Source organism: Solanum dulcamara, chromosome 6 (assembly GCF_947179165.1).
Source record: "Solanum dulcamara chromosome 6, daSolDulc1.2, whole genome shotgun sequence".
NCBI lineage: Eukaryota > Viridiplantae > Streptophyta > Magnoliopsida > Solanales > Solanaceae > Solanum > Solanum dulcamara.
The window spans coordinates 35824552-35842034 of record NC_077242.1 but is presented as its reverse complement, the minus strand read 5'-3'; the positions used below and the strand labels follow the sequence as shown (position 1 = coordinate 35842034).

Genomic DNA, 17483 nt, shown 5'->3' with positions numbered 1-17483 from the left:
TTGTATTCATAGACGGTTCTGTATATTTGTATTTACCTTGTACTCCCATTTTGATTAGTAGCTCGACTAGCGACTGACACTAGATTTTGGAGGTGTTTTATTTATACCTTGATTATTTCTCTTTCTTTTATTTTTGACTTATTTTCTTCTTTTTTTTCATTTGCTTTGCTTCCACGTGATAGCCCATTACTTTTGATTCCGGGCTATGAGTTCGACTTACCTACTGGTGAGATGTTATTAGGGGTCATCATGACGTGAGATTTCGGATTGTGACATTATCTTTCATTTTAATTATATTCAAATTTATTGTATAACATATGAAATGACAAGTTTATGAAATAGTAGAGTTCACTCCAATCTTGGATTTTTATTTTCAAGCTACTGGAAAAAAAATATCCCCTTAGGATCTAATATTTTCAAATTCAAATACTTTTAAATTTGATTTTTTAATTCAAAACTTCTATTATAATATTTATTAACTTTGTACGGAAATTATCAAATAGTTTTTCAATAGCTTATGAGTTAGATTCGTCATATTGCAAACTAGTCACTTTTATTTTTTTATTATATACATAGATATATCTTATTTTGTGTTCCGTGCTTTAATTTGATGTGTATTAGAGTATATTGTTTTTTTGTCTAAGCTTTCTATTATTAGATTATTATTTTTCCGGAAGACGATAAGAAGGATGGAAATTAAAATAGATGAGTTCTTTTGCTACTTTCAATTTAAATAAAAGAAAATATTTCTTCTTTTGAAAATGTCTTATCATAAAAATGAAAATCTTTTATAAAAAAATCATAAAATTAAGTTATTTGTTTTTATAAATGACGTATAAAATCAATTTTGTGGCAAATCTCCTTCCAAGTATTTGAGTTCATCACAAACCCAAAAAAACAAAAAAAAAAAAACATAATTTGATCATATTATTATCAGCCCGGCAATCGCGGCCGAACTGAGCATTATTGTTGATGTAAGGACAAAAATACTTAATATTTCCCTGTTTGTCAATAAAAAATTGGCAACAAGTCAATTGTTAAACTACTTCGAGACCAAAAAACACGCGGAACAGAAAAATAGAAAGGGAAAATTAAATGAATTTTTTTTAAAAGAAAAAAAACAACAAAGAAAAAGTAGTATATTTGGAAGTTCACATCAAATTGACATAAACAAGCGAGCAAACTAAGTAGTTGTTGTAGTGTTTATTAATTGACAAGGAGAGAAGATACATTTGAAGTTTTCAACCACCACCGCTTCTTTAGGGTAACACACCAACCCCCACTTTCATTGTAAAGTAAAAGTAACGAATAATTAATACGAATTATTTTCATTAAACGGTACTCACTACCTTTCTTCTATTTGTAGTAATAATAATTGGAGGAACCTTTCAAAAATTCTACATTAATTAATTAAAAGAATAAATAAAGGAACGAATTGGGAGCGTGTAGAGACAGAAAGATGGAGTGAATCATAAAAAGAGAAAGCTTTAAACTTTCTGTCGTCTTTCCATTCCTAACTTTTTCTATTGTACTTAAAACGAATATCGGCTTCTACTTACATCTCTCTGTATGAGGACATTTTCAGGATCAGAACAATAGCTAGAATTACCAAATGTTTCTAAAAACCTCCATCTCCACTACCAAAAAGCTCTTCCAGAAAACCTTAGACAATGTCAAATATTTATTCTCCGGTGGATATCAAAAGATTCCCAAAAGCCCTCCATGTTGTACCGATACTATGGTCAGCCAAAGCTACACAGAGCTTGACAAATTTTACATGACCCATTGGGACAGAGTGCACAAGAACAAGAAGAAGAAGATAATAATGTCTCCACCAACAAAGGAAGACCAAGTTATAATAAGGAGAAAGGGTAATTATCATCAAGTTGTTGGTTCAAAGGATGATTTAAAGAGGAAGGAGATAATTATGTACGACGGAAAGAAGAAATATCAAGAGTCAAGAAGAGAGGAAAGGAGTAATTTGGTGGCTCATAAGCTAAAGGAATTAACAATGTTAGAGAATTACAAAGATGAGCACGCTTTGGATATTGAACAAGTTCTTTATTACTACTCACGTCTCACATGCCCGGCTTATGTTGAAATAGTCGACAAGTTTTTCATGGAAATGTACTCTGAACTTTTCGGAGTTAACTTGTCATACTAATTAATTCTTCTTTTCTTCATTTTCTACTCATCATCTGCTATGGAAAATAACACGTACGTCCATGATTTGCTTCTCTAGATTGCTCCTTGTTCTAGCCTTTTTCTCATCTCAAATAAATATATGTTACGGAAAAGGATCATATATAATTGCTCATTTATTCTCGAAAGGGGTTATATTTACTAATCAGACTATTTTTATTCTATTTGCCCTAATAATCCAACTTTGGATACGTATTTATCTTTGGACCGTTAACTCTAATGTTCCCATCCTTATTTTTTACATGGCGTTTATGTGGATTTATTAATATCTTGATTAAAAAAAACAGAATATGGTAAAAAAAAATGATTTTAAATTATGTGAAATGAATAAAAATATCCCCGGTTGATAATTTGGTCTTAAAATATCATTGTTCTCAATAGTTTGATTCAAAAATACTCTTATTGTCATTGAAAGGTCAAAAATGTCATTTTTAAAATAAATATATTACTTCTTAAATTATTTTTTTAAACACATTCTTTTCCTAATGATGATTTTCTTAATTAGAAAATATTTATCCTACTTCAATTTATAAAAGATTAAGAAATAAAATTATTTTCTATTTATTAAAAAAATATTGTTACCTAACTGTAAATTAATGACGGGTTTATTATGATCTTATATATATGACTATTATATGTTAAAAAGATACATAATGTTATTCTATTTTAATTTTTAAAATGAGAATAAGAAGAAAAAAATTATTTTCTACCTATTTATTAGAAAGTAAAAAGAATATGGTTCTTTAAAAGTAATATTTTTATCGGAATGACCTCATAGTAATTATCATAGTCCCTCAAGTAATTCTGTCATTAATTTCATTTAGATTGTGATAAAAAATTTCTAATAAAATAGAAAATATTTTTATTTCTAATGTTTTTCAAACTGAAGCAAAATAAACATTTTCTAATTAAGAATAAGTAACAATAAGGGCATTTTGGACTCAAAATATTGATAACAGAGGCATTTATAGACCAAACTATCAACTGAGAATATATTTTTTTATTTCACATAATTTAAGAGCATTTTTGACCCTTTTCTATAAAAAAAATCCAATATAAATCTTTTGCCCAAGTCCCAATGGAGCCGCTTGGTTACTGGTTTTAGTTATGCAGGTATTAGTTATGTAGGGTATTAATTATGCAGAGTTTAGTTATGTTAGTATTAATTGTGTAGGTATTTGTTATGTGGATATTAATTATACAGAGTTTAGTTATGTGAAGATTACAATACATTAGTGAGCTAATATTTATTATACCCATTAAATTAAACATCTATCTAAATAACACATTAAAATTAAATAAATACCAATAGTTAAAAATAATAAAGTAAATAACAAATTACTAAAAACAACTAAGTAAATTGCATGGAATTGGATTAAGTAATTAAGTAATTTAAATTAAAGTAAAAGCAAATAACTAAAAATAAATTAATACATCTATTGGCAGGGTGTTGCAGAGAAACTAAGAAAATAGATTAATTACAAACAAGAAAATAATTAACAGTCACTGCCTTACTGCTAGAAAAATAATTAACAAGAAATTGTGCAAAGAGACTAAAAGTGATTAAGCAATTAACAGGACGAAAAATTTAAAGAAAAAAATTGATTGCTTTTTTCAAATTTATTAATTATTTGTTTGTTGTAAATTCATATACATTTAAAAGTAAATTTATAGGGGTATAATGTGTAATTTACTATTTTAATACATATATAACTAATACATACATAACTTATTTCACTTTTTATCTCACATAAATTATACATAGATTTCCTCATAAGTTATGTAAGTACTAATTATGTAGGATTAGAAAAAATAAAATCAAATATTGTATAAAATTAATACATGAATAACTTTTATCCTATTTGCAAATCAAACATTGTATAAAATTAACACATGAATAAATTTATCCTAGTTACAAAACAGGGTATAAAATTAATACATGAATAACCAAGTTACAATTCATGTATTAGCTTTGGACTTATCTCATAACCAAACGACTCCAATATTAGCAGGAAGAACACCCATAAAGGAAAAAAAATCAAATTTAGAAAAGTCACGAGCAATAGTGGAGCTAGAAATCTGATTAAGGGTGTTCAAACTTATATAATAAAAAATCTGAATAAGTGGGTTCATTAATCAAATAAGACTACATTTTTTTGACTCAAATGCAAAGTTACGATTTGAGTTTACTTTCCGAGGCTTCCAATCTAATCTCGAAGCCCGTTGTAGAATTTGGCTTAAAATGACACTTGGGTGTGAGACCCACTTTTTGTTAAAATGACCTCATATGGAAATTTCAAATGCACCGTTGTAATGACTCTTCATGTCATTATTGTCTTAATGCCTCATTTTCATCATTTAGAGTGTTCCTATAACTACCACAAGTCATTTATGACTTGTTAGCGTTGACTGACGATCGCCAGGTCATTTGTTTGGTTTTAATGTCCATTTTTCTATTTTAGAGCTTTTAAAACTTGAAAAGTTGACTTTAATCAAAATATCAGGTTAACGACCTCATAATGGAATTTTGATAGTTCCATCAGCTCCAAAATGACCAAATTAGGCTGGTAGCATGGTCGGTTCGAGTATCGAGACATTCAGTATGAGTTTAGGGCCATTTGGCATTTTAGCCTTTGAAATTTGACTTAAGGTTGACTTTGATCAACGTTCTTGAAAAACCCGCCGGAATGAAAATTATGTCAGTGCGGTTAGTTTTTGGAATGTTGAGTTTGGTATAGAACTATCCTTCGTTTGCTTTTTGAGGCTTCCGGTCTAATATCGAGCCTCGTTGGAAATTGGCTAAAAATGACACTTGGGTGTGGGACCCACTTTCAGTTAAAATGATATCGTATAAAAATTTTGACTATGCTATTGAGTCTGGAACGTCAAATTTAATATGATAGCATATCTATTTTATTTTTATTAGGATCTGAATAAATCCCGAGCACCCCATCAGAGATTTTAAAAATAAGAATAATCTGCTGGTACGCTGATGCACTGTATCTGGTGCACCCTCGCCTATAAGAAAGCCATTTGCAGTTTTTTTTTCTAATTTTCTAAGTCGAACATCTTGAGCTATAGAACTCCAAATTGGGTGATTCAAGAGGATAGATTGTGAGAGTTTTTGAGGAAAACGCGTTAGTGAGCTCGGAAGCTGCTTTGGAATCTTTGTTTGAGGTAAATTCTCATTTTCACCTACTGCCATGGCTACTTTGTGAACTCAATTTGTGGGATATTTTGGGACTTGATTTCTCCCATTCTAAGTCTGAATTTGATGATTCAATGGCTATCTTGAGTGATTGTTCAAGGAGAATGCATTGGCAAGGTTGGAATTTATATTTGAAGCTTCTTTGGAGGTAAGAATTATGTTGTAGCTGCTGCCATAGATCATTTTGGAGCTCAAATTTTAGAAAATTTTGGAAGATGATTTCTTGGTCATTTTAGATCAGAATTTGGTGATTCAAGAGCCTAAATTGTCACGCCCCGAGAGGGTACTCTAGGCGTGACCGGCACTCAGAAATCATCTCTGACTTCCGAGAGAACCACTTTGTCTCATTACTAATTTGTTCATCAGCGGAAGACTTAAGAATACTAATGTGGGCTTGTCATCATCAACATCAAAGGAAAAATAGATAATTCTTAGAAGAAGTAGTCTCTAAGGAGAACTACTCCGATTACATCATCAAACTCTGTCTATGAAGCCTCTAATACTCTTTGATGGAGCCAATGACATGTCCATGGCTACCTTAAAAGAAACATAATACTCAAAAATAATAAAAGGATAGAGAGTTCCTCTGAATACAAAAAGGACTCACCAAATAGCTGGAAAATAAAGATCTTCAACGATGCGCCTGTTGAGAATCTCTAACACCTGTATCTGTATCATAAACTGATGCAAGTCGAATGACGTCAGTACGTGGAATATACGAGTATGTAAAATGACAAGAAGGTAAGGACATATATCAAGAAATTCCTCTCAGGAAAACTCATCTCAGAACTCAACATCATCTCAACATTAATATGTAATGCAAATTTAAAATAATAATAAGAAATGCTTACTCAGTTGGGAGTTTCTCTAACCGACAATCATCACTTATGAGCTAGTGATGATACAACGAAGCGATGTCGTTGCCACATCTATCTAATACCTTGCCAGGGTAAAGGACATCACTATCTTGGATCCACTCATCAAAGTCTTCTTTTTGGGACTTAAGAGGCATAGCCTCCATCCTACGCTGTCTACGTAGTTCTGGAGTTTGAGTCAAATAAACTCTTACCCAATTCGGTGCTCAATACTACTCCCAAAATATGTGCTCATATTAATCTCATCATCTAATCTCATTGGACTTTAATTTAAATCATCAAACTCATCTCATTACCTCTTCATCAATCATTATACTTCAAAAACATCATTTACATCTTGCTCAAAACATCATTTACTCAAATTCATTTAAACTCAACTCATTTGCTCTTTCAAAACTCAATAAAATACATATATAGTATTAATTCATATCACTTTTTTTATCAATAAAAATATTAAAAAGCCAACATCTTTACTCAAAACATGTGTAAAAATATTCATGAACATCAAATCAATTAGGATTCATGGGAAAGTAGCCATGAACAATAATTTCAATAATATGAGAGATAACAATAATAATAATAATATTAATGCATAAATATATCTAACTCAATAGAAGAAGAATTAATTCACTTAGAATTCAAGATTTGGATAAAACTCAACTATAACTCAATTATAATGAATTTAAATATTGGGTGCATGGACGAACTCAATCCGATGCTATGAAAGCCTTACATACCTTAAATCGGAAGCTTTACTCCGAATTGGAACTTGGACCCCTAGCCTTTTCTTCTTGTCGGAAAATTTTGTGTACTACCTGGAGTATAAGAATTACCGAAATAGTATTTTTATACTACTAAAACTAAAATTATATTTGAGAATGAGTAAAGAAGTGTATAGAGAGAAGAGTTGCTTAAGAAAGCTTGATGAATAAAAATGAGGAAATAAAGTGGATATTTATAGGTGTGGAGGAGGGACCTAACAATAAATAAAATTAATTACAAAGGATGATCTTGAAAATTTAATAGAGGATTTTGATGTCATGAATGATGTCAAATGGTTCTAGATCTTTCTATGGTAGGTGAGATGAGATCTTTTTTAACGGAATATCCGTTTTTGAAGCTGCGTTTGAACAAGATAAATTCTTTATTAGAATTTGGTCTCTCATAAGAATTGTAGATATAGAAGTCTAGTTTCAGTTAGTTCAAGATTAGAGCATGCTACATCGAGATATGAATTTTATTCTACAAACAATCCATTCCGTCACAGCACCATGTCTTGCAAAGATTAATTTATTTGATCTACTTAAACTCCAAATCTTAAGATATGTTCTTCATGAAAGTTGTAGGTAATGATGTTGTGGTTACTAAAACTTTGAATCACCTAATTTGGACTATGCTATGAGAAGTTATATCCAAAATACAAAGACATTATTATTTTTATAGAGAATTAAAATACCGACATACAATATTTTAGGGAGTGTTACAATATCTCACCCTTGGGATGATTCGTCCTCGCATGAAAATAAAAATAGGAGACATCAAAAACGAATATCATCAATACATCAATTTCTCAAAAACTTCAATACTCAAATGGTCAATGACTCAAATTCAAGAATACATATCGACTCCAAGATAGAAGTAAGGAATATTACCTTGAACATCATCGTCGGAAGGCACAAATAGATGAGGATATTTAGCCTTCATATCTTCTTCAGCTTCCCATGTAGCCTCTTCAACAAATTGATTTTGCCATAGGACTTTGACAGATAACACTTCCTTAGTTCTTAATTTGCGAACCTGATAATCAACAATCTGAACTGGAATCTCTTCATAACTCAAACTCTCTTCCACCCTAATGCTCTTAGTTGGGACAACAAGTGAAGGATCTCCCAAACACTTCTTAATCATAGAGATGTGAAACACGGGATGAATAGAAGATAACTCCGGGAGAAATTCCAATTCATAGGCTATGTTACCTACCCTTCTCAATATTTGATAAGGACCAATGTAGCGGAGACTAAGCTTCCCTTTTTTTTCAAATCTCATCACACCTTTCATGGGTAAAACTTTTAAGTATACCCAATCATACACTTCGAACTCTAAATCTCTCCTCCTAACATCAGTGTAGGATTTATGGTGACTCTGAGCAGTCCTCAACCTCTCTTGGATGGTTTTTACCTTCTCCATAGCTTGGTAAACCAAGTCTGGTCCAATCAACTCAGCTTCACCAACTTCAATACAGAGCTTCATAAGGAGCCATTTGAATACTCGAATGGAAGCTATTATTATATGCAAATTCAATAAGAGGTAAATCATCATCCCAATTACCTTTGAAGTAAATGACACAGGCTCTTAACATATCCTCCAAAGTCTGTATCATACGCTCTGCCTAGCCGTCTATCTGCGGATGAAAAGCAGTACTAAGGTTCACTCTTAAACCCAAACCCTTTTGAAATGACTTTCAAAACTGAGCAGCGAATTGAGCTCTCCTATCAGATATGATAGACAAAAGAACTCCATGCAGTCTAACAATCTCTCCAAGATACAATTTGGCATAATCCTCTGCAGTGTTCGTAGTCTTAACTGGCAAGAAATGAGCCGATTTGGTCATCCTATCAACAATCACCTAAATAGAGTCATGTTGTTTGCGGGTTCGTGGTAAACTGGTAATGAAGTCCATATTGATCATTTCCCACTTCCATTTTGGGATCTCTATATTTTGAGTCACTCCACAAGGCCTTTGGTGCTCAACTTTAACTTATTGGCAGTTCGGGCACTTGGACACAAAATCTATTATATCTCTCTTCATTCCACTCCACCAGTATACTTCTCTCAAGTTGTGGTACATCTTTGTTGAACCTGGGTGGATGGAATACCTAGAATTATGGGCTTCTTCCATGATTCTCTCTCGAATACCATCAACACTTGGAACACATAATCTCTCTTGATATCTCAACACTCCATCTCCTCCTTTGGTAAAATACATTACCTTCTGCTTGTGAACCTTATCCTTCAGTTGAAGAAGAATAGGATCCTGATCTTGCTTTCCTTTCACCTCTTCAACTAGAGATGATTCAGCCCCATTTCGGATGATTGTACCACCCTCACTAGAGTCAATAAGTTGAACTCCCAAATGCGCAAGTCTATGCAATTCCTTTGCCAACTCCTTCTTTTCCTCTTCCACATGGGTCGTACTCCCCATAGATAACCTGCTAAGAGCATCAGCAACTATGTTTGCTTTACATGGGTGGTAGAGAATTCTCATGTCATAATCCATGAGCAACTCTAGCTATCTTATTTGCCTCAAATTTAGCTCCTTCTGGCTGAATACATACTGTAAGCTCTTATGGTTTGTGAACACATCCATATGTACACCATAAATATAGTGACGCCAAATCTTAAGAGCAAATACCATAGCCTCCAACTCAAGGTCATGAGTGAGGTAGTTTCTCTTATGAGTCTTAAGATGTCTGGAGGCATAGGCAATGACCTTACCTTTCTGCATCAATACACATCCCAACCCAACTCTGAAAGCATCATAATGGATTACAAAACCATCCGTTCCTTCGGGTAGGGATAGTACTAGAGTAGTAGTCAATCTAGCTTTCAACTCTTGAAAACTTTTCTCACAAGTATCCGACTATTGAAACTTAGCCTTCTTCTAAGTCAGCTTAGTCAATGGTGAGGATATGGATGAAAATCCCTCAACAAACCTCCTGTATTAACCAACCAAACCTAAGAAACTCCTTATGTCAATTGAGAGGTGGGTCTGGGCCAGTTCTTAACTGCCTCAATCTTTTAAGTATCAACTTGAATTCCATCACTAGTTATAATATGGCCTAGGAATGATACAGACTCAAGCCAAAACTCACACTTCGAAAACTTAGCATACAACTTCCTCTTCTTAAGAGTTTGAAGGACAATCCTAAGGTGATTAGCATGCTCACTCTTACTTCTAGAGTAGACCAAAATATCATCGATGAAGACAATTACAAACGTATCCAAGTATGGATTAAATACCCGGTTCATGAGGTCCATAAATGCTGCAGGAGCATTTGTCAATCCAAAGGACATAACAAAAAACTCAAAATGATCATAGAGGGTTCAGAAAACCATCTTTGGGATGTCACATTCTCTCACTTTCAACTGGTGATAGCATGATCTGAGGTCTATCTTAGAGAAGCATGTGGCACCCTGAAGTTGGTCAAATAAATCATCTATTCTGGGGAGAGGATACATGTTCTTTATGGTGACCTTGTTTAGTTGCCGGTAATCAATGAACATTCTAAGGGACCCATCTTTTTTTCGCATGAATAGGACAGGAGCGCCCCAAGGTGAGACACTTGGCCTAATAAATCCCTTATCTAGGAGGTCTTTCAGTTGTTCTTTCAACTCTTTCAACTCAGTGGGAACCATCCTATAAGGAGGAATGGAGATAGGTTGTGTATTAGGAAGGACATCAATACCAAAGTCTATCTCTCTATCAGGAGGAATTTCGGGTAGATCCTCAGGAAAGACTTCAGGAAACTCATTCACAATGGGAACTAACTCAAGAGATGGAGCCTGATCATTAATATTTTTGACTCGGACTATATGATATATACATCCCTTGGAGATTAATTTTTTGGCCTTAAGGTAGGAAATAAATTTACCCCTAGGCATTACAAAACTCCCCTTCCACTCTAAGATAGGCTCATTTGGAAATTAAAACATGACAATTTGATTCCTACAATCAGCTGAAGCATAACAAGCATAAAGTCAGTCCATGCCAAGAATCACATCAAAATCCACCATATCCAACTCAACTAAGTCAGCCATGGTATCCTTGTGATAGATTGACACAGTATAATTTCTATAGACCCTCTCAGCTAAGATAGACTTATCAATAGGAGTAGACACACTGAAAGGCTAAAAAAGACACTCAGAAAATATCTAAAATTTACTAGCCAAGTAAGGAGTCACAAAAGATAACATAGCACTCGGATCAAGTAATGCATACACATCAAAAAAAAGGACTCGGAGCATACCAGTAACAACATCGGGTGCATTTTCTTAGTCTTGGCAACTACCCATAGCATACAGACGGTTGGTTCCCCCACTTGCACTTGAAGTTGTACCTCTATGATTACCTCTATTCTGTGGAGCTACAGAAAAAAACTGAGCTCTACTACTTCCATCTCCCTGTCTTTTTGAAGGACACTCATTCTGGAAGTGACCTATATTTCCACTACCATAGCAAGCATTGTTGCCCATACAACACTCTCTCAAATGGAGCCTCCCACATTTAGCACATGGTGGTTTCCCTCTAGAACCTTGAGCCACACTTAATTAGGACTGAGAACCCTGAGCTCAGAAGTTTTGGTGAGTCAGCAACCTCTGATTATACCTGGTATTAGGTGTAAAAGCATTTGTTGAGGAAGGTACATAATTAGAAGACCTCCTCTGAAAGAAGGACTTGTTACCCTTCTCTTGCTTTTGCTTATTCTCATGCCCAACAGACTTAGCCTTCTTGCTTAGGTGTTCCTCTCAGTCCTTTTTCTTGTCATCCTCAACCTGCTAAGCATGCACCATCGATCTAGAAAACTCCATGTCAGAAATCATTAGCATTGCCTTACATTCTTTCTTTACATGTTTGCCTAGGCCAGAGACAAACTTTCTCATCTTAGACCTCACATAAGGAATCATTTCTAGGGCATATTTGGACAACTGAATAAACTTCAAACTATACTCTTTCACAGTCATACTCTCCTGCTTGAGGTTCACAAACTCCTCAATTTTTTGCTTCACATAGCTCTTGGGTAAAAAAGTTATCAAGAAAGGCTCTTTCAAACTCATCCCAAAGAGCAGGCTCTGTATCCTCGCCCCTACTTTCTTTCCACTGGTTATACCAGATATTTTCCACATCCTTGAGATGATAAGACACCAACTCAACCCCCTCGATCTCTATAGCATGCATTGCTTTTAGTATCTTCTACATCTCATCAATGAAATTTTGGGAGTCTTCATCAACCTTGGAACCCGTGAAGACCGATGGATTCATTCTCAGAAAATCTCTAATCCTCATGGCATCAGACGACTCTTGATAACTAGAGCTAGTAGTTGGTGAACTCTAGCTACTATTTCGAGCAGCCACCAACTAGGTGAGCATAGCAATCACTTCTCGAAAATCTTCCTCTGAAGAACGAGTGGTCTGAATAGTAGGTATTTTGGGTACCTTAGTAGACCTTGCAGGTCGGCCCTAATTCTCCGTGGAGGCATCTCTAACTATAGAACCTCAGTGCTAGCAGCATTCCTCTGACTGGTTAAATGTTTAGGAGGCATGTCTGAAACGTGTAAACGTATGAATTAGAAAGGAAGTTTTTATAGAGTTAAACTCTATCGTACGAACTAAGATTATGAAAGAAGTAAAATAATTCCTAATGTCCTATAGCCTCCTGATTATAAGTGTGGTGCAAGACATACCCATAAGCAAGACTCTACTAGACACGACTTTATACACACTCTAGGACTCTTGAACTTTGTGCTCTAATATCAAGTTTGTCACGCCCCGAGAGGGTACCCTAGGCATGACCGGCACTCAGAAATTATCTCTGGCTTCCGAGAGAACCACTTGGTCTCATTACTAATTTGTTCATCAGCGGAAGACTTAAGAATACCAATGTGGGCTTGTCATCATCAACATCAAAGGAAAAATAGATAATTCTTAGAAGAAGTAGTCTCTAAGGAGAACTACTCCGATTACATCATCAAACTCTGTCTACAAATCCTCTAATACTCTTTGATGGTGCCAATGACATGTCAATGTCTACCTTAAAAGAAACATAATACTCAAAAATAATAAAAGGATAGAGAGTTCCTCTGAATACAAGAAGGACTCACAAAATATCTGGAAAAAAAATGATCTTCCATGATGCGTCTGTTGAGGATCTCTAACACCTGTATCTGCATCATAAAATGATACAGGTCGAATGACGTCAGTACGTGGAATGTACGACTATGTAAAATGGCAGGAAGGTAAGGAAATATATCAAGAAATTCCTCTGAGGAAAACTCATCTTAGAACTCAATATCATCTCAACATTAATATGTAATGCAAATTTAAAATAATAATAAGAAATGCTTACTCAGTTGGGGGTTTCTCTAACCGACAATCATCACTTATGAGCTAGCGATGATACAACGAAGCGATGTTATTGCCATATCCATCCAATACCTTTCCAGGGTAAAGGACATCACTATCTTGGATCCATTCATCAAAGTCCTCTTTTTGGGACATAAGAGGCATAACCTCTATCCTACGCTGGCTACGTAGTTTTGGGGTTTGAGTCAATTAAACTCTTACCCAACTCGGTGCTCAATACTACTCCCAAAATATATGCTCATATTAATATCATCATCTAGTCTCATTGGACTTTAATTTAAATCATTAAACTCATCTCATTATCTCTTCATCAATCATTATACTTCAAAAACATCATTTACATCTCATTAAAACATCTTGCTCAAAACATCATTTACTCAAATTCATTTAAACTCAACTCATTTTCTCTTTCAAAACTCATTAAAATACATATATAGTATTAATTCATATCACTTTTTTATTAATAAAAATATTTAAAAGCCAACATCTTTACTCAAAACATGTGTAAAAATATTCATGAACATCAAATCAATTAGGATTCATGGGAAAGTAGCCATGAACAATAATTTCAATAATATGAGAGATAACAATAATAATAATATGCATAAATATATCTAACTCAATAGAAGAAGAATTAATTCATTTAGAATTCAAAATTTGGATAAAACTCATATATAACTCAATTATAATGAATTTAAATATTGGGCGCATGGACGAACTCAATCCGATGCTATGAAAGACTTACACACCTTAAATTAGAAGCTTTACTCCGAATTGGAACATGGACCCCTAGCCTTTTCTTCTTGTCGGAGCATTTTGTGTACTACCTGGAGTATAAGAATTACCAAAATAGTACTTTTATACTACTAAAACTAAAACTATATTTGAGAATAAGTAAAGAAGTTTGTAGAGAGAAGAGTTGCTTAAGAAAGCTTGATGAATAAAAATGAGGAAATAAAGTGGATATTTATAGGTGTGGAGGAGGGACCTAACAATAAATAAAATTAATTACAAAGGATGATCTTGAAAATTCAATAGAGGATTTTGATGTCATGAATGATGTCAAATGGTTCTAGATCTTTCTATGGTATGTGAGATGGGATCTCTTTTAACGGAATATCCATTTTCAAAGCTGCTTTTGAACAAGATAAATTCCTTATTAGAATTTGGTCTCTCATAAGAATTGTAGATATAGAAGTCTAGTTTCAGTTAGTTCAAGATTAGAGCATGCTACATCGAGATATGAATTTTATTCTACAAACAATCCATTCCGTCACAGCACTATGTCTTGCAAAGATTAATTTATTTGATCTACTTAAACTCCAAATCTTAAGATGTGTTCTTCATGAAAGTTGTAGGTAATGATGTTGTGGTTACTAAAAATTTGAATCACCTAATTTGGACTATGCTATGAGAAGTTATATCCAAAATACAAAGACATTATCATTTTCGTCGAGAATTGAAATACCGACGTACAACATTTTAGGGGGTGTTACATAAATTGTAGGGGTTTTCATGAGGATCATCGTGATATGATTGGTTTTAGAAGTTGGGCCATTGTTTCTGGTAGTTTATTAGTTATAGTTGTTTCCATGTCTCTTTATTGGTGATAAATTTATAAAATTGTTGCATGTGCTTGTTTGGACTGTTCTGAGTCCCGAATTATGTTTTATTTTGGAACACAAGTTTGAGATAATGTTTCGGACCTCCTTACAGAGTCAATTCCAAAATTATTGGAATGGGCCCCACATTCTCGTTTTTCGCTCCAAAATTGTTCTGTCTACCTTTTTTGTGACTTTAGAGTCTAAACAACTGTAATGACGTTATGTTTCTATTTTTGATAGCATGGCAGCAATCCGAGGATATTCAGAAGGGGAAACCTCTAGTGAAGTAGTTTGGAGCACGCGGTTCGACCTACAGGTAGGCTATAGCTTTCCTTTCTTTAGATTGAACTTGAGAATGTGATTGCATGTTGATTAGTTGGAATTTGGATTGGGTAGCTATTGAATTATGCATAGGTGTTTAGAATTCATGTTTTAGTTCTATTTCGAGGATTATCTGGTAACTGTGAATATTCCTTGTACTATTATTTGATCCTCTATGTTATGTGGAGTATTTGTATATTTGTTTTCTATTTATTGGAAGTATTTTTGGCCTTACCCTAGGTTTGACTAGTGACTCCCTTAGAATTGCATGATTCGGACCCAATAGGTTTTAGTTTTGCCCCGATGTCATTTCGACCGACTTAGATCTCTATAGACTGGTATAGTAAACTTGAGTCTGATAGTTTGAGCCTTAGAAAGGAAATGTGCTTTCTCCAATGATAGTTTGACCTTATTTCTTCAATTCTATGTCACGATCCAACCCCTTAGGCTGTGACGAGTGCCTGAACTGGACACTCGCGTATACCCCTACTAACTATAAGTAAACTTGGGCCCTATTTAAGTTATAATGTATTAACAGGCACGAGAACATATAAGCCAATGAGGCCATCACAAAATATAGGAAAACTCATATACACATACATATACAACCCACATACATATCCACCGATGCCGAGGAACATACGACTCAATCCATATTTTCATCATATCATCATATATATATATATGGCCCGAGACTCGGTGAATAACATCATCACATACGGCATCATCGTATGCTTCATCTTTATCATATATGGCATTTCATAATCATATACTTTATACATATATATATATATATATATATATATATATATATATATATATATATATATATATCCGACGTGGGACTCGGTGAAGGAGTAGTAAAGTTGTGCACGATAACATTCCGGCCCCTCTATGAGACTCGGGGGAAGATGGGTTATAACGTGCACGAGTAGAGTAGTGAGAAACCATATGCAACTTAAATCTTCATCCACGACTCAATAAAACAGTCAAGTGAACCGTCACTTGAAGACTAGTGTAGTAATCATCTTGAGTACCTTCTAAACATCGTTAGGGATCATGTCAACTGGAGTCTCAGGAATCGTAGACATGTATCGAGACAAAGCTAAACAGCTTATGGAATTAGAGACTTTTGTCATCGTAGATACCTTAGGAATAGGAGCTTATGCATTCAATTACTCTTCATCAAATAGGAGACTCGAGGGTCGTAGTTTAACTACTTTGAGAACTTCAACATTCAAAAGTGAATAATGGTCACGAGTTATACTCGGAGCTCATAAATAGAATTATCCTCAAAGCATATTTCACATTTCTTAACATTTAAAGTTGAGTAAGGATCATGCATCATGTTCAGGACTAGTGAATGGAATTACCCTAACGCTCATATTATTCATCACTTATATCTAAGACATGACAAAAGAAAGAAGGGACAGTTTTACATACCTATGCCAAAAACATGCCAAGAGAAAGAAGGTAGCTTCACATACCTCTTATGGATTATCCTTAACCACGTTTGCCTCGTCGTCTTTTGAACCTATTTAACATGAAAGCAATACTAAGGTTAATAACCCTCAACTTTCCAATTTCCAACTCTACAACAAAGTATCCATAGTAATCATTTCCTTATCCATTTCCCTCGACTAGTTTATTACTAGTTCCAAAGTTATCAGAAATCAGGCAGCATCTCCCCTATAACTTGCCCTATCCAACTGCTAATCTTAGCATCCATATTACCAACAACAATCAGTATCTATATATACAATCAAATCACTTTGTCATTACTCAATACAACTCCAAACAACTAACTCAAAACTACGATACCAAAATAGAGTTTTTTAACCGTTATTTCATAAAACCTTTAACAATACAAAATGGAGGGTTGTGTGGCTGAAACCTTCACTACCCACACCCCTTTTAAAATACTTTCCATCCCTGAAACATGCCACCCAACCAGCTGCAACCGCAGCACCACAATCACAATACACTACTCGACTTCGATTTGACTATAACAACTTCAATTTAGTTTGTTTCTAATGTCAAGCATACTTATACAATTTTTCCACTTCAAGCCTCATTTGAGATATGTAATATACTGCATAACAACATCATAAACTCCAATTTGAAAGTAAAAA

The 17483-nt window shown here is 34.1% G+C and overlaps 1 protein-coding gene across 1 annotated transcript; it reads left to right on the top strand.

Annotated features, from left to right (window-relative positions):
* The first annotated feature begins 1416 nt into the window (after positions 1-1416).
* Positions 1417-2239, top strand: LOC129892161 (uncharacterized). The gene has a single exon (XM_055967715.1). The coding sequence runs from the start codon at positions 1613-1615 to the stop codon at positions 2162-2164; it is 552 nt and encodes a 183-aa protein (XP_055823690.1). The 5' UTR covers positions 1417-1612; the 3' UTR covers positions 2165-2239.
* Positions 2240-17483: the final 15244 nt, after the last annotated feature.